The following is a 16,411-nucleotide window of genomic DNA, read 5'->3' as shown; positions in this document are numbered from 1 at the left end:
ACTGCCACCAATTACAGAACAGGGTACAAATGCACTGACCTAAGGGGGACACATTTTTTCTTTTCTTTTTGGAACAGACACAATAGAAGTATGAAAGTAAAAGATTACTAACCTAAACGACGCCGTAGTGTTTGTTTCTGTCGAGCCAATTTTTCCCTTGGGTTCTTCATATGATCATTTGCAAGATCATACTCCTGAATCCAAAAATGAATGCATCGATTACAAAGAAGAAAATTAACACTCAAAACATGAATATTTCTTTTATCAGACAAAACAAGAATAATTTACTGCACCACAAAAGCAATTAACCAAATTAGGCAATCCTTTGGCACAAACAACTTTAGCTCAAATAATACAGAGACTTAACATCTGCCATTCCGAATGGGGTATCCACAATCTTTTTTATTTTTTTTATAAGAAACACAAATATTATTTATAAATAAAAAGAAAGTGATGGGGTTCACAATTATTAAAATGTTCAGCCTTATTAGTATCAGTTAATTAAGTGGGCAGACCATTATCTTTTTCATTTAACAAAGTGAAAGACCACCTAAAAACAAAACAAAAACAAAAAAAAGGGCAACAGCAGCATAGATCCTTTCAGAAATTTAAATGTGAATAATCAATACAAAAGATTAAACGAATGTAAAAACAAAAACGGGAGAGCACTATCTCTTGTTAAATCCTTAGTAATTTTTTTTAATATTTATTGGCCCCCTCTCTTCTAATCAACTCTGTATTTTAAAAACTGCTATCTTAATAGTTTCATTATTTTTCTTAATGAAGCACAAATACATAAATAAATAGTTAACAATTACTAGACTTGTTTATTAACGGATCCTACTAGATTGATGTTCCCAATATTCTCCTTTCATGGATACCAACAAATATTAACAGAAAGAAAAATCAAGATCACTAAGTCGAACTTAAATATCAAAAACCAAAGAGGTAGCCCAAAAAATATACAATCACCTTCTTCACGTAAGTGCAATTATGTCAACGAAAATAAAATAGACACTGCATTACCTGTCCCCCTGATGCCAACAGAGCACCAAACTCCAAAACCTTGTTGAGATCAAAGCTGTAGTAGTTTTGAAAATTTTAAATTAGATAAACAACCATGCCTCCGAGAAGCCTCATCTATTCAAAAGCTCAAATCAAGAGCCACCCCAATAGGAAATCTAAAATTAATTACAATAATACCCACCTTCTAAATGACGTTCCAGCAACGTTAGAATCAAAAATCGGGAAAGCAACCATATCTTCAACAGCACCGGATATCCCAGCATCAGACATCTTTGATTCAATACTAGTAAAGAGTTCAATCAAAGAGGTATGCTTAACATTCTCAGCAATAGCCCCAACTGCACGAGCAGCAGCAACCCTCGTATCCCAGTTTTTGCTACGAAGATATTGGGAAACCTAATCTCAGAACGAACTAAAGTTAAAGACATACTTTTCTACACACAAAAAAAAGGTAGATTAACAAGTACAGAAAGGAATAGCTAAGAGACAGAAACTGACATAAAACTTAGCACAAGAAACAAACAAACCATAATTCTAGTGTCAAGAGTATCTATTGGCAAAAGCCAAATTGAAAAGGAGAAAAAGATACAACAGTTTATGTGAAATGCCTTCTTACATATTCTTTCTTTTGAGAAGAAACACAAATTTTATTACGAAGAAAAACCTGTACAGAGGTAAGTGATCAAACGAGATGCCTTACTAATTTCCCGGAATTTTTGGGAATGCTTTTTACAGAATGGCAGAAAACTTCTATCCTATAAAAATAAAAACAAGGTGACTTTATAACGAAAAGAAATAAGAACAACCATTACAACCACAGTGAGCCAGCAGCCCACCAAGACCACAACAAAAGTAAAAAAAAAACAAAACAAAAGAACCTCTAAACCTCCAAGTAATACAATTAACCAGCCTAAACCCAGAAGAACCAACAAAAAAAACCTAAGAAACAAGTTTAATTGGTAATGAATGTGTAGATAGCAGGCTTCACCCTCATATTCCAGTTCTACTTAGTAACTTGGAGTTCTATTAAAAACAAAAACAGAAACAATTTGTTAATGGGATTTGACGTGGCATACGGATAATGTGATTGAGGTTAACTTATGCCACCAAATAAGTTCTGGGGGAATGTTAGTCAACTTATGGAGAAATGGGGCCACACAAACAAATTGTTAGCCAACTGATGTCAACAATGTTGTGGGGTAATGTTATTCGGGTTAAAATAAAGCTACGATCAGCACAGGTGTTTATCAAAAACAAAATTAGCACTTGATGGAGATCAGACTTAGAATTTTGAGGTTGATTAATATGGGTCATTCCATTTTTGGTCTTTTAGGATTTCAAAGTTGTATAATGTGGAAGATTAGGGCATGTTCAGTGACGTTTTCCCAGGCCGTTTTCACTTTTCATTCTTAGAAAACACTTGGGATTTGCAATCGGTGGAGGTTGAGAAAATGCAGAAAATGCTTTCCAAAAACGGATTCAAACTTTTAGTTATAATTCTGAAACATCAAAATGTTTTCAAGAGAATATGGATTCAAAAGACAGAGCATAACCACCATCATCAAACACCACCTAACAACCACTACACGCCAATCAAACTACAACCACAACTACAGACCACCAACCAGCCACCAACCAATCGCAACACCACCCAATTGAACCCAATCAACCAGACCATCAACACCACCTGTACCAAATCATAGCACCACCACCCAATCAAAGCCACCATCAACACTACCCACAGCAAATCAAACCATCACCATCAAACCCAACCAAACCAATCTGCCCATCAAACCACCACTGACCATCGACCTGTGGAATCATAGGGAGATCAGCGAATCCAAAATGGAACAAAAGGGAGGTCGACAAATATGAGAGGCAACCAGAGAGAGTTAGAGAAGGAGAGACAGAGAGAAAGAGAGAGAGGTTCAATGAATCCGAGAGGGAACCAGAGAAGAGAAACCAGAGAAGGGGAGGGAGAGAAAAGAAACCAGAGAAGGTGAGAAAATGAGGGTGGCGAATGAAAACTGAGTTGTTTGCCGAACAGATTCTCCCATTTTAAAAACACAAATTCATTTTTTGGTCTTCACTTTTTGAAAATATTTTATGAAAACATTTTTGAAAAATGGTATTGAATGGGCCCTTAAAAGCCTGATCTTTTTCAAAAAAAAATCTCTTGAGTGATTTGTGAGAGCTCTTCGTGTGATTCCAAGAAACTGTTGTCGGAGTGAGTCCATATTTCTCTAACTCCCTTTCTTCTCCCTCTTCATACTCAGAACATTTAATTCCAAATTCCCACCACTACAAATTATAAGCTTTACTCTATTGCACCTTCATAAACCTAAACACAGTGAGCCTAAACATCCACTTGAAAGCACCAGCCATGATCTACACAATTACACTGGGACTTTATTCAAGGTCTGTGGATTTCCTCAAGGGAACCAAGAAATACTAGGCATTAACTCTCAATTGTGATTTTGAAACTTCTCTCTTTTTCGATACTGCATGATCATATCTATTATCTCTTATAATGTACACTGTTGACTTGCTGATTGGCTTGCACCTGCTTCCATGCATGCATTCTAAAATCATTCAGAATTTATTAGTATTCCTCTTAATTTAAAGTTGATTAACCCGGTTCATTAATTGTTTCATGCATTTTGTAACCCTTAAGAGCATGTGAGAGCCATACATGAAGATGTGATGTGTTATTGTAAAGGAATTCAAAATGGTTTGGACAGGTTTAAGGTTCTCTGATATTTGACATTGGCTTTGGAGGTCATGTGCAGTTTCAGCATCGTTTTGGGTTTCAAAAATTTTGTCTTTTAATACATTTATATTATTGCAGTTCATTTCTTATTATAAGGCTCTTGTTCAAGTCCAGTGATAAAAAGTTTGCTTGGAATCTGGAGAGCTAACTGAAAGTAATTTTGTTTGTGGGGCCAGCAGCTTTGAGAGAGACCATTACCATAAACTACCATACTAAGAGCATCTACAATGGGCTCCCTAAATCACCTCCTTAGACAAATTTTAGGGAGGCATTGTAAAAATGCAACTCCAACCATGCTCCCTATTCACCTCCTAAAATAAGGAGTCCTCTAGGAGCTCCTAAATCTGAGGAGAGAGAAAGGACTCCTAGTGGCTCCCTATAATTTAATGCTGCCTTATTTAATGAGTATTTCAAACCTTTTTTTAATGCTAACTATTTTTTATTTTATTTTTTAATAGAGATGGACCAATCAAAAAAGAGTTATAGCATTTATGACTCCAAATTAGGGAGTATGGTTGGAGTCGAAATTTTTTAGAGAGCTCCTAAAATAGCTTTCTTATATTTTTAGCTAAATTTTAGCTAAGAAATAGAGAGCATCATTGCGGATGCTCTAAGAAAGGAAAATCTTATTGAAGAAACTGGTGTTAAATTGTCTAATTGCAAGAAAGCTTTGGTCTTAAATATTCAGTGTGTGGCTCGATAAATTTGTTGGTTTTACAGTTTGCTGCTGGAAGGGCAGATGTGATCATCAGAAGAATAGCAATTCTTTTGTTGAAGAAACCACCAAACATTTGGCAGTATTTGAAATTACACAGAACAGATTATCTTGAAAATTTATTTGAGTGGATGGTAGCTCTTAGCAACATTTACAGTATTCTTTCCTGGATTAATGGATCTTCTCATTAACATATATCAGACCTTATCCACTTTCTGCCAGGCTTAACAGAAGAAGCGAAGCTCTAGTTAAAAAATACAGAAAAAGTTTTCATACAAATAGCCATATTTGAGTCATTATAATGCTGACTTTGAAATAAACCTCATATTCTTCATAAGCTGAGTACGAATTTGAAATTAACAGACTAAAAAGGCACATTGATTTCATTTTCAAGGCAACGAAGATGCAGGATGATAGTGTCTCAGAATAAGCATAATGTGATTGCAAGGAAACAATTGCGGAAACCAGTAATACCTTTTTTAACAGAGAGCTCAAGTCCTGAGGATGCGACTTGGCAATATCCCCTATCTGCCGAGCAGCTGTAAATCTTGTTGCTTGGGTCGAACCAGCTATTAGGGTTGGGTTAAAGAAAAACCCAATTCAAACAATCATTGGGAAATTGAGACAATGGATAAATAAATTACAGAGGAACCAAAAAGGAGGAGGGTTGGGGGCGGGGTTAGCTGATGCAAGTGGTAAATAAACTAAATGCATTCAACAGTAATTCCAAAAGTTGAGCAAAAGAAAAAGGTGGAAGGATACTGTCCAAGAGAGTGAGAAGGCGGTGGAGACGAGAGGATTGTTGCGCCATAATAGATCATCCCACCTCTTCTTTACACGGCGCCAATAATTTAAGTACTGGTATTAGTCAAATGACACCATACAGAACAAGTCATCAAACAAATACAATTCCGTGCTCCCTCCACAGCATGTACGAGACGTAGACGAATACTAGAAATATACCCTAAACTATTTCCTTCAGACACCTAAGGAGTCAAATGTATTCTGGAAAAATTGGAACAAAATCGAAAAGATTTCAGATAAAATTGAAAATTAAAGCAAGCCAAGAGGGCAATTGGGGAAGCGTTAGATCGAGCGAGTAATCAGCAGAAAAGATGGTGAAGGCACCGGCGAGACGACTTACCTGAATAAGTGCAATATCAGGCAACGTAGTGTCTCTCCTTCCTTTCTTCCTCGGTTCCTTCGTATCTTTCCCAACCGCGTTTACGGCGACTGCTATGAAATTTTATTTTATTTTCCTGTTGGCTTGGAGAGATGCTATGAATTTCCTCTTTTCTACTTTTTCTTTTTCTTCAATTGTAAGATAATTCAGTTTTGTTTTGGGCTTTAAATTTGGGACCACTCAACAATTGGGTCGGCCTGCATTGGGAATTCAGTTGTAATTGAGAATAAGCTTTCCGACTCAAGAAAAAATAAAAATTGAGTTTGAATTACACGGAGCCCCATGGGATGAGATTAGGCATAACCGAATCCGAAGATGGTGTCTCACCCAATCAAAGGTTTTTTTTTGTTCGAACACCCAACCCAACTAAAGTTTTGACGTCATTGTCAATGGAGTCTAGCTCAATAAAAAATGATTTTGACTTTCAGACTAGTGATTTTATGTTCGAATCTTCATGACACCTTAGTATTGTGTGTGAGAAATTTCCCTCCCTAATATCGCTCGTACTCAAAAATAAAATGTTTACATCATGTTTGTCTTTATTTGGACTCAACTTACTATTATATTATCTAGGCTTATTTATGTACATGCCCCCTATGTTTTCAAAGCTATCTCAGATTACCACGTGTGTTTTGAAACGTCTCAAAATACCCCCTGAACTTTTAAAAGCTGTCTCACATTACCTGTTCCGTCAAAAATAAAAGACGTTCCGTTACGTCGTTTGGGCCCCACTTCTTTTCACTCGATTAACATTGGAGAATTTGGGTTATTCAGAATTTGGGTGAGAAGAGGAAATTGGGAGAAGAAGTATGGCTAGGGTTTATGAAAATCTGAGGTGGGGTTTGATTTTGGGAGAATGTGGAGAAGAAATCACGGTTTGGTATTGGACTTTAAGGCTAGAAAGTGCGAAGATGTTGGTGCTTAGAGAATCTGGAGGTTGTCAACCCATATGTAAGTGGACCCATTCTCACTCATTTTTCTTGATTTTGGCATGTGCATTGAACTACTGCTTGAGTTTTTTGTGTTTTTTTGTATATTTTTTTACTATGTGCTGGTCCTAGTGTTGTCCTTGTGTGGTCATTGTGTGTTCCTTGTCTGGTCTTTGTGTGTTGCTGGAGTTTTTTTTGTTTTTTTGTATACTTTTTTACTCTGTGTTGGTCCTGGTGTTGTCCTTGTGTGGTCATTGTGTGGTCCTTGTTTTGTCTTTGTTAACATTGTCAGTTTGTAAAGTGAATCTTCCTCATACTTGTTACACATATAAAGATGCTGATGAGGTTGTTACATTTAAGTTTTTCCATGGAGGTAGACTAGTTAAAAATGGAAGGGACAATGAATGGTCTTATTTGGGTGGTGAACTCAATTGGTTTGATTATTGTGAGGTTGACTATATGTCCATATTAGAGCTATTTGGAATGGCTAAAGATCTGGGTATGACGATGGGTATGATGTGAGTTTTTATGGTGAAGAGTTTGGAACTGGTATACTCATTCAAATAGTATCAAATAGTACGCTTTCAGCTTGTATGAGCACAGTACCTAAAAGCAATAGCAGGTTAATAGTTTTGTACTTGAAAGTAATGAGCCTGACTTCAAGCCAAGTGGGGAATGATAGCTGTGATCCAGAATATTCTTGTTTTGAGGATGATGCTAGCAATGATCCAGACTTTGAAGACAGTGACAATGCACAGAGTGATGAAGAGATTGACTTATTGAAGAAGGATGATAAGTGGTTTGAAGGTTATGTGGATCATACTTGTACTGACAATGATCCTAATGCAGAGGAAAATGATAAGGCAGAGAGTGGAGAAGAGTCACCTACACTTACCTACCCAAGTAGCTCTTCAAGTGAAGATGAAGCAGTAGGTGAACTAAGAAGGAAGAAGAATAGAATGCCAAAAGGTGAAGATTTCAAACCTGAAATTGATATGGCAAACCCAAGTTTTAGAGTGGGTTTAAAGTTTGCAACTGCCGAGATGTTTAGAAAAGCTTTGAGACTATACTTCATTAATTGTGGAAGAGAGTATGGCATATTTCAAGAGTGATCCCAAGTGTGACATGCTTATGAACAACCTATGTGAGGCATTCAACCGTAGCATAATGGATGCCAGAGACAAGCCTGTTTTGACTATGCTAGAAAGAATTCAGTTGTATATAATGTTATTGATGACTGAAAGAAAGGTTTTGTGTGAGAAATGACATGGACAAGTTGGGCCAATAATTAGAAAGATATTAGAGAAAAACATAGGAAAATCTCAATGGTGTATTCCTAAGGCTGCTGGACATAATAGGTTTGAAGTAATGCACCATAATGGCCGCAACTTTGCTGTTGATTTGAATGCCCACTCTTGTTCATGCCATGCCTGGGATTTGAATGGAATACCATGTTTGCATGCTTGTGCTGCAATAAGTTGGTTTCATGGGAATCCATAGGACTTTTGTGATGCAGTGTACAAGAAAGAGGCTTATTTGAGAGCCTATGAACCAATGATTATGCCTATGACTAGCTAAGATTAGTGGATGAAGATTAATTTACCTCCATTACTCCCTTCAAAATACCACAAGCAACCTAGTAGGCCTAAGAAGACAAGGAAACAAGCTTTTGATGAGCCTAAACAACCTACTAATCCATATAAACTTCCTAGGTATGGCATCCCTTTAAAGTGTGGCAATTGCGATGGAGAAGGGCATAATCGAATTAGTTGTAAGGTATGTGTCATTATCCAAATACGCTTTACATTTAAATCTATTTGATATAGTTTATGACTTGATGACTTGATGACTTTGCTTAATATGAACCTAGAAATCCCAACATAAAGCCTACTAGGAAGAGGAAAGTTGTCAAAGAAAAACTTCCAATAAGTGCCACTGGTTTGAATTATGTATTCACCATTCAAATTTTCATATCATGCCTACCTAATTATTACCTGTTTTAGGTAAGAATGAGATATGGTGGAGAGCAAAGTAGCAGACAACAAAGTATGCAACTAAGGCAAAGGAAACAAGCAAGTGGTTCCCAAAGGCCATCTCAATCCCGGGCATCTGAAGTAGCCCAGGCTTCTCAATCCCATCCATCTCAAGCAGCTTAGGCTTCTCAATCCCAACCATGTCAAGCAGTTCAGGCTTCTCAAACATGTGATTCATCTCAATCTGCCAAACTATCTCGAGTACAACAACATAGGAGGAGGATGAAAGATCAACAGAGGAGCCATTTTGTCAAAGATCCTTTTTTTCACCCGTAGATGTGATGATGTTGAACTTTTGCAACCTGTTTTTGTATTAGGATAAACTCTTTTTGAATTATGGTTTTATGGAAGAATGGTTTGAATGTTGTGAAATTATAGATTCTGCAATTGGTTTGTTTTGTAAGACTTTAATGATTTGATTATGGTTGCAATTGGGTTGTTGGTTTGTGGGATTATTGATGTCTGTGATGGTTGGTTTTATTAGGCTTTCATGTCTATTTAACCATTTGAGTCAGGTACTTAGATGTAATTGACCATTTGATATGTAATATCATGGTTGGAACCTGTTTTTGATGTTGTGCTTATATTGATAAGGTATTGAGATGTAACCATTTGATATGGCATGAACAAGATATGCTTATGAGTAACTTGTTTTTGTAACCTGTTTTTAGTATCCAATGAACAAGATATGGTTGTAACCTATTATTGGTTTATGTTGATGATCAAAAATGGTTTAGCACTTTTGGGCCCAACTTAGTGATAAGGTATGATGGATGATGGGTGAAGGTCAGGACCTTCAGCATGTGTGTGAAGATTTGGGCAAACGATAAATATACAAACACACAAGATATACGTGGTTCACCCTTAATGAATGGGCTACGTCCACAGAGAAGTATATTCTCATTATTATAATAATGTGTATTTACATTTGTACAAGGGGTTGAACCTAAATATAAAGAGAAGAAGGGAGAAGCCCATGACTAAAGATAAAGCCAAACCTCGGGGATCCCTTCCTAAGTGGAGAGTGATCTCCTTTTACAGGTGAATGGGAGTCTTCGCTTCTTGTAATATTTCAATGTGGGACTCTTTGTCTTGCTTAGAGTTGCTTCTAGTTGCTTGGTCAAATATGGTATAAACAGAAAACTCGTTTTTCAGAAACCAAAAGGCAACCACATGGGTTGGCAGCAAAAGGCAATCACATGGGTTGGCAGCAAAGGGCAGCCACATCTGACCACCTTTGAACCCATGTGATGAAAGCTTGAGGTGCAACAAAAGATGAAGGATGGTGTGGGAGTTCATCATGATGTTCCTCCCTCTTAGCCCTATAAATAGAGAAGCCTTCAAGCTTCAAAATACACCCCAAGGGGGGGAGCTCTCAAGCACTTCTCTAGAGCTCCCTTCCCTTCTCTCCCTCAAATTCTCTTAGTTTCCTTTCAAGTTGTCAATTGTTGTAACAAAATGAGTTTACTAAATTTTCCTTCAAGTTTTCTTAGTTCTACTTTACTTTTATTTGTAATGTACATTCTTTCTTAAGTATTCAAGTTTAATTAGTTTCCAAGTTTCAATTATGGTTTTTGTTCTTATTCATTATGCTTATAAGTTAATATGCTAGTTTGAATGATTGATCACCATTTAGGCTTGCATGTTAGCTATCTTGGTTTGAATTAAGAGTAGACACCATGCTTTAATTCGAATTGAACTATGAATAGGAAGAGTATGTATAGACATTCGACAACAGGGATTAGATACATGCTTGGTTGTTTAAATTGTTCTTCTATGCTTAATGGGTTCCTAATGCTTAGTTTTAGGTTAGACAACAAATGATCAAATTAGGGAATTAGGAACACAAGGTTATGACCAAACACCATGGCTTAATCATACTTTAGCTAGAATCAATCCGTTAATCTAATTGAACTTGGGAACTTATTTGCTTGAGTTATTTCCTTTTTTTTCTTGTTTTATTTATTTTCTTTTTCATTTCTATTTTGTGTAGGGGAAACAAATTGGATCATTCAATCACCAATCCTCGTGGGATCGACCTCGCACTTACATATGCTATACTACCAAACGGCTCGTGCACTTGCGAGTATCACAAGTTGAGGATGCAGTTGAAACCATTTTGGTGCAGCTGAATCGAAGCAACAAGTTTTTGGCGCCGTTGCCGGGGATCGGTAACATTGTTTGATTCTATTTGGCTTTCCTACTTTATTTTATTTTTTTTCTTAACTGGACAATTTCTTGTTTTAAAGTTAATGACATTAATGGACAAGTTGTATTTGTAGTCCAACAGAAAAGGACAATTGCCCAACAAGCAAGAGAACTGGGTTTAAGTCCCAGCTTACACAACCCATTGGTGTTTGTTACTTTGAAGCATGAAATTGGATGTGTGTTGATTTTCCTTTTCATTTTAGTTTTTATTTCCTCATCCTTTTAATTATATTTCAAGTTTTTTGTGTTTGTTTTAGCAATTTATTATAGCTCAATAATAAATGGAGAGAGATGGCAACCTCAATCATAAGAATGGGAAGTGTGTAGCAGTGGGAGAAGTCGCGACCTCCAAGTGCATCCATGCTCGACCTAATCGCTTCAAGGGGGAGCATTTCAATCCTTTCTCTTCTTTGAATTATGTTTATTTCCGTATTTATTTTTGCCTTTTGGTCCACGTTGAATTCTTTGTTTCTTTTTCTTACGAGAATATCTTTAAAAAAATTTATATAAAAAAATTATTTTTCATATGAGCTAACTTTTGGTAACTCCAGTAAGCACTTCCGTCAATACAGTGTCTAGGAGTTCTTTAGGCGACACCTTCGGTGTCTAAGAAGTTTGGGTTTTAAGCGGGACCATTGTGACCCCTCCAACCTTCCCGGATCCCCTGGCTGTGTTTTCTGAGGCCCTTAACTGGTCATCCGTGAGTTGCTTGTATATTCGTGTGTTTTTAAATTAAGTTGTTTTATTTTTATTTTCTTTGTTTTCTTTTCTGTTGAGTCTTTGTTTTTGTTTTTGTTTTGTTAAGTTAGTTTATGTATTTATTTACGTGGTATGGTTAGTTAGTTTATTTCTGAGTGTTAAAACAAAGTTTTATTTTATTTCAAAACGCTGCTTAAAAACAAAAAAACAAAAAAAACAAAAAAAAACAAAAAAAAAAATTAAAAAACAACTTTTTCTTCTTCATCTTCATCTTCATCATGGCTTGCCTCTATTGTCTCGCACTTGTAGAATCTGCAGCAGCTCTACATGGTCATCATTTTTCCTCTGCAGTGCTTCCACATGCTGAGTGGCACAATAGAGCCGCTTCTGCAAGTCCGCCACCATAGCCTTCAAGGCAGCCACCTCCTCGCTCAGCGCTGTACACTCCCGTGTCCTCGCCAGTAGGCGCAAGCCCAGATTTGTGGCCGAGACCGCTTGGAGCGCGGTATAAGTGTGGGACTCATCCACTGCCACCTTGTCAGACCTGTGTGCTATATGCCAATGATCTGCCGGTGTGAGCTTGCTGCCAATCATGCCTCCCAGCAGCACTGCTCTGTTCGGCCTTGCCTCAGCAAAGTTCGGTATTGCCTCAGCAAAGTTTGAGGCCGTGCCGTGATGATATGTGGAGTTTGGGAAGACAGGAGTTGGAGGAGCCCTTGTCTGGGCATTCGGTGGTGCAAGTGAGAGCTCAAGGTTGAGATCATCAAGGTGAGTGCATGAGGATGCCATTTTTTTTGTTTCTGGATTTTTTTTTTCCTTGAGTTGCAGGAAGAAATGCTGGGTATCATCCGCTTGCAGAGGTGTGCTTTAAATAGACATATGCTGATGAAGGAGTCGACACCCTTTCGGATTTCCCGGGCATGCTCGACCTAATCGCTTCAAGGGGGAGCACCTTTACTTTCACTTTACTTTTCTTTTTTCCGTGTTTTCTGGTGTTTTATGTTTTTGCCCGTTGCTTTCATTTTCTGGAGCTTTGTGTTTTTGCCTTTCCCTTTCGGCTATCATCTTTGTCTTATTTTAGTTAGGGAAATGTGTTTTCTTTTCCGTTTGTCGTCTTTGTTTTATTTTAGTTGGGAAGTGTGTTTTTCTTTTTCTTTCTCTTTTTCCTTCTGCAAGTTTACTCTTTTATTTCCGACACAAAATAACCAAAAATAAAAACAACCAAAATAAAATAAAAACAACAATTAGTAGTAGAAATCATTTCTTCACAGTGTTCGGTGTCTCGTCCATTGGAGCTTTGAGTTTGGCCCTCTGGCTATCCTCTTCCGGAGCTTCACGCACAGCCTCTTGGGGCTCACCACTTGAGCTCCCAAAGATCGCAATCTTAGCTTGAGCGTAATTACTCTCGCGATCTGCTTGCTTGCGTTTACTCGGTCGGTCTAGGTCCTCCAGCTGCTTTCGCATGTCGCGAGAATACAACTCTACCATCTTTGATAGGTTTTTATTCTCGTCCCGCAATACTTCTAGCTGGTGTCGATTCACCTCCACTATCCTTGCCCTCTCCCTTTTCAAGCTTTTTATAGCACTCTGACACTCTTCAACCATACTTCGCTCCGCCGCCAACTGACCCTTTAGCACCTCTACCTCATGAGACTTCGCAAGTAGGCGATGACCCAAACTTGCGACTGTTGCCGTACTCTGCACGCTTAGTGCCAGGGCATCGCTCATGACCCGGTTGTAATCCCTTGTTCCCAGCACACGTATATCTTTAGAAGTCACTAAATTTCTAGCCACTCCAATGGCAACATCGTTGTCCAGGAGTATTGAGTCAGTTACTGTCACAGGCCCCCGTGCGGAGGCAAAGTAGGGCATCCATATTGGTGCCGCTGCTTGGCCCCGTGTCTGAGTCGGTGGAGCTAGGTTGAGATCCAACGAAAATGGGTAGGAAGAGGCCATTTGATTTCTCACTTTCTTTTCTTTCTTTCTTTTCTCTTTTGTGTGTTTGAGTTTGTGTTTTTCACCCTTTCTTCTTTTTCCTTCTTATAGACATAGTCTTTGACAAACCCTAGCCATTGCAGCGTCTGAACATTTTCTGAATCTCTAGCATTCCTTGAGTCCCACAACCTTCTCACTTTCCAACCATACCCAACTCATTTATCACGACGTGTCTTTTCTGAACGGACGCGTTCAGCAAAGTCGTCTTCGCGCCTTTCCATGAGCCCGTAATTTCCGCTTGTGAAATCTGCGGCACTTCTATCTGTTGACACGTGGCTCCTGCTTGCTGCCCGTGACTAACCATGAGACGACATTAGGGACCACATTTTCTCTTTTCAGAAATCCCGCCTTTGCGCTCCCAATTCACGTTTCATCTTAAAAAATAATAATAATAAAAATTGTGTGGGCTTCGAATTTCTTTATGGGTCGGGTTTTCACTGTTGTTTAGGTTTCAAAGTGGGTTAACCTTCTTTTGGGTTGGGCTTTCAATTGTTTGGGTTTTGGTTTGCGTAAGATTGTTTGTTTAGGACTTTTGGTTTCGAGTGTTTTACTGTTTCGTTTCTTTTTTATTTGTTTGTTTGTTTTGTAATTTTTATTTTGTAATTATTTTATTTTTGTATTTTAATTCTTGTGTGTTTTGTGATTTTATATTTACTTACTTTAGTACCTTTCATTTCTTGTTATGACATTGCTTGTTCCTAATTTTTAAACATTGAGGACAATGTTCATTTCTAGGTTTGGGGGTATTGGAGTTTAGCAAGTAAATTTGGTTTTTCTTTATAAAAAAAAAAAAAAACAACAAATTTAAATTAATTTCTTGCTTGTTTTATTTTGAGTCTTGTTTTGTTTTGAGTCACTTTCCGAACACTTATGATGAGATTGTGATAAATGTTTGCATGACTTAAAATTGGATTTCATTTTATTATTATTATTTAATTATGAAAAAAATAAAATTTTGGCATCGTTCTAGCATGATATGTTCGAAACCTTCTTTGCACTTGCCATTTGTTTCATAATTTTCCAATTAAAGGATTTGCATGACCCCAAAGAATTGTATCAAGCATAAATTAGACTTATATAACCATATAATGTGAGCTTTTGAGCCTTGTGCTTCATTTCATGAGTGTTATACACATACTCTTATTTTCTTGTCATCAAAGTTGTTGTTTGATCTCATTATTCATTGATTTGGTTGAACACTTAAAAGTCATTCATTCTTTTGCAATTTGATTTCATGACATTTAAGAAATGATATTAAGGCCCTCTTTGGATCGTTTGTGCCTTTCAAGCTAACCTTATGCATGCTTAAGCATGATTTTCCATTGTTAACCATTTTGAGCCTACATGTAAACCTTTTCTTTCATTTTACCAATTATATTTCCTCACCTTAGCCCGAAAAATAAATATTTACCTTTCTAAGGAACTCATGAGCTCTAATTCGGATGTGTTTTTCATGCTAAGTTTGGGAAGGGATATTACATAAAGAAAAAAAAAAAAGAAGAGAAATTCACACAATTGGTGAAAGAAAAGAAGAAAAAAAAAAAAGTTGTGATTAAGTGGTGGTTGATTGAAAATTCATTTTTGGGCCTTCAAAATAAATTGGTGTTTGGAAAGGAGTGTGAATCAATGTAAATGAAGGTATAAGGAGTTTTGATCATGTAAAAGAAAAAAATCTAATCATGATGATTCGAAGTCTTGTAAACAATTATTTTATGCTCTTACATTTTGAGTTCCTTGGACTTTGTATTATCCATACCCTTCATTTCTCACTCACCTTACACCCTTGGCCCCATTACAACCTATCTTAAAGACCTAAATTGATCTTAAATGTCATGTGGTTGAATTGCATGCATTTTCTTACTTTTAAGTGTTTGGCATCCTTCTTGAGATCATATTAATGCAAGTTCTTCATCTTCCTATTTTTGAGTTAAGTCCCTTATGATTTAACTTTAATCTCATGTTTATAACTGAGTGTTGCATTGTAGCCCTCGTCTGAGTGATTCATTTGTGAGAGGACAACTTTGGTGAGATTTGAAGTTGCATTTGTGCTTGGTATGATTTTTGAAATTGTGTGAAAACTAAGATTGGGGAATTTGTTGCATTTGGCTATCACACTACTACACTTTGAGCATGTTGTGTTTTGAACTTTGCCACCCTGTAAATATTGAAAAAAAAAAAAACTGAGCTTTTATTGTTAAAACTTTTGAGTCATGTGCATGAGTCATTTCTCTTCAGAAAATGTTCGGAAAGATTGTTTTGAGTTTTTTGTTTTGTTTTTATTTTTGTAATTATTTTGAGTTTTATTTTTATTTCTTTTATTTTTGTTTTTGTTTTTGTAATTATTTTTGTTTTTGTTTTTGTAATTATTTTTGTTTTGGTTTTGGTTTTTGTTTTTGCTTAAGGACTAACAAATCTAATAAGTTTTCTAACTACTTTGTTTTGTAGAGTTAGTAAAACGTTTGTGGGTATCGTATCTGTTAAACCCTCAGGAGACACAACTCCTCCTACTAGGGATGCCTAGAGGTTTAAAGGCTTGTTGCATATGCTCAATGCAATCGAGTTACCTGCGGAAGTGGTTTAGTTAACTTCTTGTTTTGTTTTTATCTTTGTTTTCCTGTTGTTTTGCTCGAGGACTAGCAAAATCTAGGTTTGGGGGTATTTGATCGGTTCATAATTGTATATTATTTTGTACCCTTCTAGCTTATGATTTGGTTATGTTTTTGAGTTAAACTTGTGCTTTTAATCCTTTTTGTGTTTATCTTTCAGTTAATTGACATTTAGGTAACAATGATGACTTTGGATAGGAAATTATGCAATCCATGCATGTTATGGGCTGATTGGCATATGAGGAAT

The 16,411-nt window shown here is 36.9% G+C and overlaps 1 protein-coding gene across 2 annotated transcripts in view; it reads right to left on the bottom strand.

Annotated features, from left to right (window-relative positions):
- Positions 1-5,814, bottom strand: part of RGD3 (ROOT GROWTH DEFECTIVE 3) — a 29,960-nt gene extending 24,146 nt beyond the window's left edge. The window contains exons 1-6 of one of the 2 annotated variants that reach the window (XM_021961059.2): positions 5,656-5,814; positions 5,274-5,516; positions 4,986-5,080; positions 1,208-1,422; positions 1,027-1,081; positions 113-194 (exon numbers count right to left, since the gene is read on the bottom strand). In XM_021961059.2, coding sequence (XP_021816751.1) covers positions 113-194; positions 1,027-1,081; positions 1,208-1,422; positions 4,986-5,080; positions 5,274-5,322 — 496 coding nt within the window. In that variant the 5' untranslated portion in view covers positions 5,323-5,516; positions 5,656-5,814. The remainder of the gene's footprint in view (positions 1-112; positions 195-1,026; positions 1,082-1,207; positions 1,423-4,985; positions 5,081-5,273; positions 5,517-5,655) is intronic. The other variant, XM_021961061.2, reaches the window with a different exon arrangement.
- Between the last annotated feature and the right edge of the window lie 10,597 nt (positions 5,815-16,411).

Source organism: Prunus avium, chromosome 6 (assembly GCF_965620075.1).
Source record: "Prunus avium chromosome 6, drPruAviu1.hap1.1, whole genome shotgun sequence".
NCBI lineage: Eukaryota > Viridiplantae > Streptophyta > Magnoliopsida > Rosales > Rosaceae > Prunus > Prunus avium.
The sequence above is the reverse complement of the archived record's forward strand: the minus strand, read 5'-3'. Positions and strand labels throughout refer to the sequence as shown.